Source organism: Siphateles boraxobius, unplaced genomic scaffold (assembly GCF_051911475.1).
Source record: "Siphateles boraxobius isolate OS27281-9 unplaced genomic scaffold, OSU_SipBor_1 67, whole genome shotgun sequence".
Lineage (NCBI taxonomy): Eukaryota > Metazoa > Chordata > Actinopteri > Cypriniformes > Leuciscidae > Siphateles > Siphateles boraxobius.
The window spans coordinates 309,704-322,500 of NW_027509194.1; the positions used below are offsets into that span (position 1 = coordinate 309,704).

Consider the following 12,797-nt stretch of genomic DNA (forward strand, 5'->3'; position numbering starts at 1 on the left):
GGTTTGGTGACATTAATGTAAAGCTTGCCGTTTGCAGAAAAGAGTCAAGCTGATTGTGAAAGTCAATTGTGATTAACTGATCTTCATGATCAAATTATAATAATAATAATAAAATAATATAAACATAATTAAAATAGAAATATAATAATAATAATAAGAGCTAAACAAATAAAAATATAAATAAATATAATAAAATAACAATAAAATGAAAAAAGATTAATAATGATAATGTCATGTTGTAATTATGTAACAACGTTATTATGCAACTACAGTAATTATGACATGGCGTGAGCATCATCACGTGGTGTGTGTGTGTGTGTGTGTGTGTGTGTGTCTGACCTGGTTTGGTGGGTGTACTGAAGGAGCCGAAGCCCTGTGCCGCCACAGATCCGGCTCCGGTGCTGAAGGACCCGCTGGGCTTCTGTTCCCCGAACGAGCTGTTGGAGAAGCTGAAGGCCTTCGCTCCGCTGTTCCCAAACAGGCTAGCAGAACCTGAGACACACAACACACACCACAGCCTCAGCATCACTGCAGACACACACCCATCGCTCACACACGATTCGCACCGGAGAGTTACAGCAACGAGCCACCAGGGAGTTTCCCAGAGGACTACTGCGAGCTGTCGGGACTTTTATTTTGACGGGGCTGAGCTCACATTCTCCTGTACATTAGTTCACGATCTGTCTAACAATCCTGTGTAATACGTTACGTATGTAATGCCGTTTCAGAGCAAAATGTGCCAGGGCTAAATCCAGGGCTAAATCCAGGGCTAAATCCAGGGCTAAAACCAGCACAAAAGTGCTTACTACCTGGCAACCCACCAAAATAAAAGCTTGCTGATTTTAGGTTTGAAAATTGTGGGAATTCTTATTAAAAAAAAGGTTAAAAAAATGAATAAATGAAAATGTAAATTAGCATTGTATTTTTTTAAAGTGTGCTATAAAATAATTGCATTTTTACAAAATAATACATAGTATTATCACACTTTAATAAATAAAGTGTGATCAAAATAAAAAGTGTGCCTTCAAATAATTAATAAAAGTATTACTGCATTTTATTTAGTGTTTTTTTTTTAAATATAAAATTATAAATATTGTTATTTTTATTTTTTTTAAAACCCACTGAATAAAATGCAGTAATACTATTATTATCTATTACTTCGACTGTAATAACCCTGGGAAGAGTGCATTCATACCGGTATTATTCTGCTGGCCGAAGGCTCCTGCGGCCGGCGCTCCGAACGGGTTCTTGTTGGCGGCGTCTTCACTGGGTTTTCCTCCGAGACCGCTGAAAAATCCCGATCCCGAGGAAGTGTTTCCAGCACTCGAGCCGAACAGACCAGCGCCGGACTGAGCCTGAGCACAGAACCAGATCACACACACACACACACACACACACACACACTTCAGATACTTCACACACAAAAGCCCAGGAACTATTATAGAGGCTGAGAAAATCATAAATCATTTTTGCATTGACGATCCCATTAAAGGGACGCAGTGTTGCTTCGTATATTTTGTGGAGACTGCGAGACATTTTATTTTTTTAAGGATTCTTTGATGAAAAGAAAGTGAAACAGAAATCTGAAATAGATTATCTGAAATAGAAATCATTTGTAACAATATAAAATGTCTTAACTGTCACATTTGATAAATTTAATGCGTAAGTATTAATTTCTTCTAAAACAAATTTTACTAAAACAAGCTTTTATATAATAGGTTTATATATTAATATAATATAACATAATGAAGGATGTCAAGTCAAGTCACATTTAATATTACACAGCGCTTTTTACAACACAGTGTTTCAAAGCAGCTTTACAGAGATAACAGGAAAATAATGCAACAAAGTTTGTTTCCAGAAGAAAATAGCATCACAGTCCAGCTTAAGTAACTTCAGTGATGTTCATTTCTGCTGTAAAAAAGTTATTAATTTACTTTATTTATATATATATATATATATATATATATATATATATATAGCCGCACTGGAAGAAACCGTGAAGTCATCGTCCAGCTCAGCTCAGTTCTCATATAATGCTGTCAATGCAGGAGATCAATAATATTGTTGAATATTAAATTAAATGTTAGATTTAGTGTCCCCAACTAAGCAAGACAAGCCAATGACGACAAAGGCGAAAAAAAAGCGAAAATAACCAAAACCTCAATCTGTGACAATAGAGAAAAAAACCCTCGTTACGGTCACGCACACTACGAGTGGCAGAAACACTGACGACAGCATTAGTTTTCAGTGTAAATGCCTCGAGAAACACACTAAACGCATCTAAGACGGGAAAGAGCTTTGAGATCGACTGTACAACTATGGATATCACTGGATTTTGTAACCCTGAAAATGATTTTTGACTGCATTATAATGATTTCTTAAATGAGAATATGATCAAGATTGCGTATGTGGATGTGCTTGGGGAATTTTGCTGTTAAAAGTATAACATTTAAAGCCACTTAAAGGTACAATATGCAAGAGTTGTTTGCCGCTACTAGAGGGCGCTACATTCCAGACAACAACAACGGCGTAGCTTGATGACGATGTGAAGGAGCGTGGAATGATGGGAACTGTCGTTTTAAACTCCACCGTGGATGTAAATCAGTCAGACGGGAATCGAAAAATCATATTCATGGATGAGGTTAATTTTTTTTTATAATGAAATGCTTTTTGTGGCGAGGGTGGCGTGGTTCAGCGCGGTCTGTAATGGGAGAGAGAAGAGACGAGCGGGAAGTAGGTCAAGTGCAAATGACGAACACCTGAGTCTTATTGCAGTGATCGGCGTGGAGAGACCGCTTATAAGCCGCGCGCTGGAACGAGAGAGAGACTGGAGAGAAAATTTGACGCAGAGAAAGAAAACCGGTGGATCCGAGCTCTCATTTTTGAACTGTTTTGTGCCGTCGCGGTTGCCACGGTGAATGCGCGTTGTGTGCGACTTTTGTTTGTTTGTTTTATTTTAAGAAAGTAGGAGTCCTAGTCACGCAGACCCGTCTTCTTCCTTCATGACTCTTGAACCTCATCACACTTTTATTTCATTAAAATGAATTAACCGCAATAAAAGTAAGGTTTAATACTAAATTGGTTATCAGATGTTACTGTATGTCGAATTCATTATTGTGATAACGCTGTGCAGTTTTACGTGTTCTAAACAATTGTTGTAAAAGTACATTCGAACATACCCACATCATTTGCCAAAATACTGATTAATCTTTATGTATAACACATGCTATATTTATTTACATGGCCATAAACATCAGACGTGATAAACAATGTCAATAAACTAAACACAAATCTAAAGCAATAATACTTCCCTTACGTAAACATAACTATTAACGAATGCTACATTTGGAAAATATAAAATTAAGCATGCTTTGTCGACAGAACCAGCTGCAATCGGTAAAGAATAACTGTGTTCCGTAACGACTGCACGAAACAAGCTAACGTTTGTAGCTTGATAGACGCTACAACTACAACTTCCGCATTTGTCAAGGACTCCACGCATTACGAGCGGAAACTGAGGGTAACTCGGATATGACGCAATTGACTGGCGACTCCCAGCTCCCCCTGCTGTAACGCCCCGTTTCCTGGGTTAAAATCGCAATTTTCTCATGATTTAAAAATAGTTGGAAACATTTGGGATATTGTAAGTAATCAACTTAACAAAATATATAACACTGGCCTTGAGATTATGGGATATTGTAATGCAAAATTCTTACATATTGTAGCTTTAATGAAACAAAATGACTCAGTATGAGTCAGTAAAATGATCCGAACTTCCCGAACGGTTTAATCTGAATCATTGAACGTCTGTGTCTTTCATCATATTGCTTTAGTTAAGGGTTTTTAGACTTTCAATCCAGTGACTTTGGTAAAACCGGCCTCTTGTGGATTACTGCTGTATTTGAATGGTTTTTAACAGGTTTTTGGGTCTCACTGGCTTGCGGTGATGGCAAACCAAGAGTAAAAACCTGAAATTTGCCTCCAAAAATGGAAATATGGGGTTCCTCAAAGCAGTCCTTCAGCTCATCTGGCTTCAGAAGCCTCTCTGAAAGTTCAGCTCATGCGGATGAAACTGCATCTGAGGCTCGAACAGTCGTTGTGAACTGCTGTGTGTGTGTGTGTAAGAACTGTACCTGTCCGAAGACGCCGGGCTGCTGTCCGAACACAGACGAGCTGGAGCTGGAGCTGCCGAACCCTGATTCAAACACATGAAGAGATCAAACATACAGACACCAACTCTGAGTGTGTTTACTCTTCAGCATGGGATTATAAGCAAATGCATGCACAATTATCACTGAACATAAACGCTGCAAATGTATCTCGCTATCCACAACCAAATGCGTTTCTGTGAAATTTGTACAAAAAGATCTGTTCGTAAATACTATTTTCTTTTGTATTAGTGCATGCAACAAGGAAGATGTGCATTTGTGGATCGAGTCGCAATGAATGCATTCATTTAAGTCATTAATAGGGTTGGGAATCAAGAAGTGATTCCAGTTCTGGAATCTAATACTTGAGGTCAGGAATCGGCTCCTTGTTATAAAATAAAATAAAATGGATTGTGAGCATTTTAACATGAGTTTAAACCATTGAAGCGCGAGAGACTCTGTTTCTGTGTTCGTGTGTATCAGTATATTGGATCCGTGCAGCTCTTAAAGTGACGGTACTAATATTCCTGCCGTCTCTATAATAACACTAATCACACAACAAAAGACAGAAAATTCACTCGTTCTTCACTGAATAACTTTTATAACTATATTTGTAATGCATGTTTTATTTATAAACTGCAGAGTTATTTTACATTTGATAAACAGTTTTTTAAGATTTTCAGGTTCAGAAACTGTAATTTCAATCGCATCATTGTTCAGTTTAATTTGTTCTTTTTTTAAGTGTTTACTGGTCTTTAATAATGCTTGAAGTGTATATTAGTTAGGATAGTTGTTTTCTATGGTGTTTTTAAACCACAGGCATTCGTTTGACTACTAATCGGTCAAACTTAGTCGCAAAAATGTCTGAAATTGTTTGCGTTTCCTCATATCGTACTTGAAAGCAATGTTAGCGCTGGAGATACGTTAGATTGTTGACATCTACTGTGTATGTTTACAGGGCTGATTCAGTGTTGTAGTGTAGTTATGGGTCAGTGGATGTGATTCAGGGAATGTGCATCAGTCTCGGGTGTGTCTTCAGGCCAGGATTACTTCCATTCCTATGAGTTCCTGTGACGGCCCACCTTATAAACAGCTGAGTCACTGACCCCTGACCCCCACATTCACAGCTGTTTATGTTCTGCGTGGTTGGGCCACATTAAACTCTAAAGAATGTGCTGACTGAAATTATGGAAATGTGATAGTACGGTTTACCTTAGACTGCATATTATGTTCTGATGTGAATTATTGACGCTTGCCATTTTTCCAGCATTACTAACCCAGTCAGACTGAGAGAGGGAGCGTTAAAGGCCAGTGTTCTGTCAGGCAATCAAATCTCAAAATCCAAATCAATTAAAGTGGAACAACTCAGGAAAGACTAGGGTTGGGTATAGTTTCAATTTTAACGATTTCGATTCTTCTGATCGATTCGGATAAGGTAAAAAATAGCGTGGATATTCACATTTAGTCTTATTGCAAAATATTTAATTGTAGCTGAATATCATGATCAAAAATCAACAGGCTAAAGAACACTTAAGGAACGTTTGCCTGTGGCCTTAAAAACACCATAGAAGAACAACTAGCCGAACTAATATAAATTTCAAGCATTATTAAAGACAATAAACACTCGGTTATTAAAGAACAAACAAAAAATGACCAAATCGCAACAAAAGATACAATTGAACAAAGATACGATTGAAATAAACAGTGTTTTAAGATTTTCAGGTTCAGAAACTGGAAATCAAAATGTCAAATAACACTGCACTTTATAAATAAAATATAATTACAAATATAGTTACAAAAGTTATTCAGTGAAGAACGAGTGAATTTTCTGTATTTTAGTGCTGTCACTTTAAGAGCTGCACGGATCCAATATACTGATACACACAAACACAGATGATTTAAAAATCACATTAACTACACACATTTCAGATGTGTGCACAGAACAGAAAACCGCGTACGGGTCGTCTCAAGCTCGACTTATTTAAAGTCATATTGAAATGCTCACATAGGAATAGATAAGAGGAATCGGAATTTAAATTTTATAACAAGTATCCGATTCCTGATCAAGTATTTTCGATTCCCGACCCTACATCCTACTCGATCTTGTCGGAACAAACTACCCTGTGATTTGTGAAAACCCACCTGATGGTTGTCCAAAACCGAACCCAGAGGACGCCGTGGTGGTGTTGCTCCCGAACATGGATCCCTGGCCAAAGCCTGCGCTGGGCTGTCCGAAACCAGGAGCGCTGCTTTGGGAAAAGAGTCCAGTTCCAGATCCAGATCCAGTGTCTGCTGCGGAGCCGGTGCCAGTGCCAGCTGCGAAGGAGAAGGAACTAGCACTGTTAGCGCTAGCGGCTCCAAACATCCCTGCTCCTCCGCCGGTGGCCGTCGCCGTGGTGGAGGTCGTAGCCGGCGGCCCAAACCCAGAGTTTGCGCTAAACGCCGCTTGACCAAAACTGAAGTTGCTAGCAGAGCCGGAGGCGGGAGACTGGCCGAAACCAGCAGGACTCTGTCCGAACGCTAGTTTGCCAAAGCCAGAGGTTGAGCTGCTGCCAAACGTGGTGGATCCGAACGCTGTACTCGGAGCGGCGGGAGCTTGTCCGAAAGTAGGAGCTGCGCTAGTGGTGATGGCTGTGGATGAGGTGGATGAAGCCGAAGTAGTGACGACTGTAGAGAAACTGACGGTTTGAGCGTCAGTCCCAAAGATTGAGCCTGGTTTGTCAGAAGTTGAAGTTGCTGGGGTCTCTTGGGAAGCAGGAGTGGCTATCGAAGTGACGCTAGCAGCCTCAAGAGCGGGACTAGAGAGCGGCTCTGCTAAAGGAGGCTCGGATGTAGCCGTCGGCGGGTCGGATGGTGGAGTAACTGATGGAGGAGGTGCGGGCGAGACCTCCACAGTTGGAGGAGTTGGAGGCTTATTGGAAGTTGCTGTAATGGTTTCTGTAATGATGGGAGGCGTTGCTTCAGTGACCGATACGACTGGCGCACTTAGCGGTTTAGTACTGGGTGGTTCTTTAGCTTCTTCTTTAGCCAACTCGGGTGAAGTCGTCGTCGTCGGGAGGGAGTTAGTTGGAGGAGTTGGCTCTTGTAGAGGTGCGCGAAGAAGGCTGCCGAAAGATGTGGCGTCCGCTGAAAAAGTCGTTGAGGGAATCGTAAAAGTTGGTTTTATTGAGGGAGCCGCTCCTTCTTGTGGTTTAACGGTGGGCGTAGGCGTGCTGAGAACTTGTGGCGTAATCGTTTTTGTAGCTTCTGTTGTGGCACTTTCTAATTCTGCTGTTGTACTTCCAGTTTCTGCAGGCTTGATTTGCGTGGAATTGAATGTGAATCCCGTGGATCCGTTGCCAGGGGGTCCGAAGCTGAAACCTATTTTGGAGCCATCCTTGAGCTCTTCGCTTTGGCCGACTCTCAAGCCGGAGAAGCAGCCGAGAGTTTCTCCCTGGGCTTTGGGAGCGTGAGGGAGTTTAGGAGTCTCTGGAGGCGGGGTCGAGGAGCTCGCGCTCGGGGCAGGAGGAGCCAGTTTTGGGGTGAAGGAAAAAGGCTCCTCGGATCCACCGGGGCCAAATGGCATCTTTGATCCGGTGCTAGCGAAGGAGAACTTGCCCGGCGGGCCAGAACTCTTCGCTGTTGCAGGATTAGAAGAAAAAGAAAGGAAATTTACTAAGGCGGCATGGCTAACTGGCCAATGACAGAATCTGCAGAAAGTTAAAATCAATCTGATTTATAGTTGTTTTAGCTTATTTTCAATGCTTGATTTGTCTATTTTAAAGCCCACCCGTGGTGAAAATGAAGCATTTAAATGTTGCTTATATGTTTATGTGATGTTTTAAGATAAACTTTGTGGAATTATACTTTATAAATACAGTAAGTGGATAAAACTCTATATCGCGAGTCATATCATTTACATCAACGTTTCATATCGTCCCATTTTTATGTCGCGATATAACGATGTATTTTTACAACCATAGAAGTGACAAACTATTTGTCACAGAATACACCTTTTTTACACCTTGAGTTGGAAATTTGAACGTTCATGTTTCCTTTAATTTATTTTTTTAAAGATCTGAAGTGAATTCTCTATTCTCGGTCTCAGAACATCTATAAAGTATATGCACAATATTCAAACTCGCATTAATTATTTTAACATTAAAGTCCCCCTGTGGTGAAAATCCAGCTTTTAATGTTGTTTATGTGTCTATGTGGTGTTTTTAATATGCTTTAAGACAAACCATGTGTAAATTCATAAGTCGACAGCATTGCTGAGTATTTTCTCCTTAAAACTGCAGTGAACCAAAGACAGTCTCAAAAACACGCTTTGAAATCGCTGGTGTTTCTGACGTCACAAACTACCTTGTAACCAATCAGATCAACGTGTGATCGTCAACGAGTGGATCTCTGAGTGAGTGAGTGAGTGGAGGCGGGGCTCATTTGCATATTCATAGAACCGCGTATACTAAATGAGGCGAGGGTGTCGAGTTACATTCAAGATATTTTAAGACTCGAAGACTTTTTTTCAAGGAAAAACATTTAAATATGTAACTTTGGTGATTAAAGATGAGTTTTAAGGGATAAAATGATTGACTACAGGGGACTTTAAGTCATCTTGAGGCCATTTGGAGGATTGCTAAGGTTGAGAAACACTGATGTACATTATGCTGCGATTTCTGCAGATTCAGACTCCTGGCCATTGAAATGCTACTGAAAATAGGCTAGTTGCACGTGGCCGCCATGTTGGAATTATTGACATTTTCTGAAAATTACAGTGATAAAAATGAAATCTAAAGTGCGTAAAAATCAAATGTTTGCATCTCTAAACGAGACGAGACACATATGGAGACGATACCTTGAGGAGTGCTGTTGGCGTCCGGGGATTGAGATGTGAAACTGAACCCGGCTGCCCTGTGAAACAGCAAAATATTAGTCTTATATTTACATATAATCAAATATAAAGACATTAGACATGACATCAGAAGAGTTGCTGAAGAGACACTGAAATGTGGAGTCACTTCAGGCAAGACTCAATCAATAACAATCAGGAAGACATACACTACCAGTCAAAAGTTTTGGATTGAGAAGATTTTTAATGTTTTTTAAAGAAGTCTCCTCTGCTCACCAAAGCTGCATTTATTTGATTAACAAATAAAAAAATAAAATAACAGTAATATTGTGAAATATTATTCCAGTGTAAATCAGCTGTTTTCTATGTGAATATATATTAAAATAAATCAATACTTTTATTCAACAAGGAGGAATTAAATTGATCAAAAGTTAACTTACAGTAAAGACATTTATAATGTTACAAAAGATTTTATTTCAAATAAATGCTGTTCTTTTGAACTTCATAAAAGAATCCTGAATTGTTTTTTACACAAATGTTTTCAATATTGATAATAATAATGAATGTTTTTTGAGCATCAAATCATCATATTATACTGATATCTGAAGGATCATGTGACACTGAAGACTGGAGTAATGATGCTGAAAATCCATCTTTGATCACAGGAACAAAATTACATTTTAAAATATATTAAAATAGCAAACCGTAATTTTAAATTGTCATAATATTTAATAATATTACAGTTTCGTTGAATTTTTATTCAAATAAATGCAGCCTTGGTGAGCAGAAGAGACTTAAAAAAAACATAAAAAAATCTTAGCAATGGTAGTGTATATAGAGGTAGTTGTAATTATGTTTAATAACTCACGGTGCAGAAAACGAGAAGCCCTTCGAGCTCTTCTCACTGACCGATGAAGAAGCTCCTGCATCAGGTTTTGCTGCTCCACCTGTACCACACACACCAGCTCAATATATATATTATATTATAATATTACTTTTATTCAGTAAGGATGCATTAAACCCTCATCCTTCCCTCGCGTTCTGTAACAAATCTTTCAGTCAAAATGACCCGAAGCCCTAAAATTATACTTAATATTTTTTTGTCCACAAAGCTTATTTTATTTCATTTTGATAATATTTTTGGGAGATTTTTTTGTTATTTTATTTACCTTTAAATGACCAGATTTGATCAATAAATAATAAATAAATAAAACGTGAGGAACTTAATTTACTTTCAAATTAAATTTAAAATAACTCACAATTTCATCCATAACCCTTTTAATTCAAAATGTCTTACATTGGGTGTCTTTGACCTCTTGTGGGAAATAAATAATATATCATGATATTTCACGACTCGAGATGGCGTTATATCTCTGTATGGAGTAAATGAGCTGTTCCGCTGGGTCCTAAAGCCAGTTCACTTCAGTGTGCATTCAGATAAACATGTAGACATAATAAAATAATCTTTTGATAAAGTTTTAGCACTTTAGTTTGAATTTGGAGCATTTTTAGTTTTTTTCTATGTGTACTGACGCATTCCACCTCATTCCAGACGGGTTCAAATTTGAAGAATTGAAGGATTTGTTACTTTTTTTAAATTTCAACCACAAAACTCCTCGAATCCATCATTTTTGTTGTTGTTGTGTATTCGTGGTTCAAGTGTGATAATTTTCCGTGTCAAAATGACCCGAGGGAAGGGTGAATGTGAAATGGATCAAAAGTGGCAGTAAAAACATTTGAGCGAATGGGAACTCACACCTACCGAACACAAAACTGGAAGATGTGTTCTGGGCCGGCGACTGGACCTTTAACGCAGCCTGAAAGGAACTCTGTGGAAGTGAAAACACCGGATACACCAAACGACACACATTAGGGGTCGGTCTTTTTACAAAGCAGTCGATGTTTCCTTGAGTTCTAACTGTAGTGTATAAGATTTATTAGACTCACTTTATTGGCCTCCACCGTAGCCAGAACCTGCTGAACCACCTGAGCCGCCGGTGCTGGAACAGACGCGCTACACACACACACACACACACCAAGAACAACGATCATTAAGACTCTTGGGAGAACATCGATCATCTGAGGGCCAAAATCATTGCAGAATTCAGTCATTAAAACTGAATTTAAAGCATAACTGACACTGAATTTGGCCTTTTTTGGATGAATAAATCAAAAGTAGGGATGTACACTTAATCGAATGGCAATATGGACTCATGATTGTGAATATTAAAGACTGCTTTTAAAACCTGAAGTCTCACTATATGAGCACATGATGACATGAACTTCATGTCCAGAGCTGATCTGAGTCACTTTAGCAGCATTTCACTATTTCATTTCATAAAACACACACATATCGCCAAAATAAAAGTTCGGTTTAACTTGAAGAAATTATGACAGAAATATATTACAACTGTACAGCACAATTTACCTCTCAAATGAAAATGTAGCAATTATATTTTGGCAAACCAAATGCTGCAAAAAGGGTTTACTGTTCAAATTATAACACAGAACAAATATTAGGGCATCCCTTTAAAAATTACAGTTTAATAATTTTATTCTTAGTATTGGTGGTACTAGTATTAATTTAATTCTTTTTTAAAATATTAATTAAATTATTAATGTTTTAAAACTTCATTTGATCACCATCGGTTTTGATAAATTTGTATGAAATCATAACTCCAGAAATTAGGGGGGGGTTATAGGCCAGTATTACTGTAAAAAGTTTAATAAATTATGAAATAGCTAACATTTTATGAGCTCGAATGACATGCCTTGATTATTCAAATGTAATTAAACTATTAAAATGGAACCCAAAAATAGAGAAAACATAGAATTTACATATAACAGAGTTTTTGCGGACGCTCTGTATATTTCCATGGCATCGCTGTCCAGGAGTACTTAGCTTTTGAAGTGGATTTACTTAATGTAAAGTTAACGGAAGTTATCATGTGGCTTGTAATGTTTAAAGCAGATGTCTTAACAAATGTCAGTAGACCGGGAAGATTTAAAAACGAGCTGTTCATTCATAAATACGCAGGATTGCTGTGAAATAAAATACAGACCGGAAGACAGAAGACAACGAGCGAAAGCGCTGAAAAGGGGCGGAGCTACATTAGGCCTATAGTTTATTTTTTCAAATGTACTCAACATTTTCGTAAGTACTAGATGTGTTGGCTATTTAACATGACATTTTAATTATATTCTGCTGAAATGACTCGAAAAAAGATTCGTTAATTTTGCTGAACGAGATTCAAAGAGTCAGTAAAATGATCCGAACTTCCCACTACTAAATGGCAAGCGCAATGAAAGCGGAACGAAGCTGCGCTCCTCATTATTTTGTGCTTCACGGACCGTTTATCAGTTTGGACCAATGCAGCGTGATCTCGATCAAGCAACACTAGCCGCGTTTCCATCACCCTTCAAATTGCGCAAATTAAAATTGTGAATTGAAAATGCGCTTAATGGAAACGCATCAATTTCGCAAAAACTCCCATTTATCGCAAAAAAGTTTTTACGCTCGCATGAGGAGGTTTTTCAGGCAATTTGAAAAAAGATATATTTCGCAAAACTGCAATGGAAACAGTTTTTTTGCATTAACAGTCACCTGACGTGGAAGTCACCTGACGCGGTGTGTTAAAAGATAAAATAATTACAGGAATACTGGATTCTAAACCTCAAAGAAATGTTAATAATAATGGCCAGTGCAGTGACTGGGATATACGTAACCCAACATGATTTCTGGAATGACTTATCGCGAGAGGAAAAAATTACGTTTTAGTTGCATAACATCTGCTAATGGAAACGCCGTCATTTCG

General features: G+C 38.4%; 1 protein-coding gene across 3 annotated transcripts in view; it reads right to left on the reverse strand.

Annotated features, from left to right (window-relative positions):
• nup214 (nucleoporin 214) overlaps positions 1-12,797 on the reverse strand; it is a 96,578-nt gene that overhangs the window by 23,965 nt on the left and 59,816 nt on the right. For all 3 annotated transcript variants that reach the window (XM_077213905.1, XM_077213907.1, XM_077213904.1), the window contains exons 25-32: positions 10,930-10,996; positions 10,745-10,811; positions 9,851-9,929; positions 8,989-9,044; positions 6,294-7,769; positions 4,137-4,198; positions 1,196-1,355; positions 340-492 (exon numbers count right to left, since the gene is read on the reverse strand). In XM_077213905.1, the coding sequence (XP_077070020.1) occupies positions 340-492; positions 1,196-1,355; positions 4,137-4,198; positions 6,294-7,769; positions 8,989-9,044; positions 9,851-9,929; positions 10,745-10,811; positions 10,930-10,996 (2,120 nt within the window). The remainder of the gene's footprint in view (positions 1-339; positions 493-1,195; positions 1,356-4,136; positions 4,199-6,293; positions 7,770-8,988; positions 9,045-9,850; positions 9,930-10,744; positions 10,812-10,929; positions 10,997-12,797) is intronic.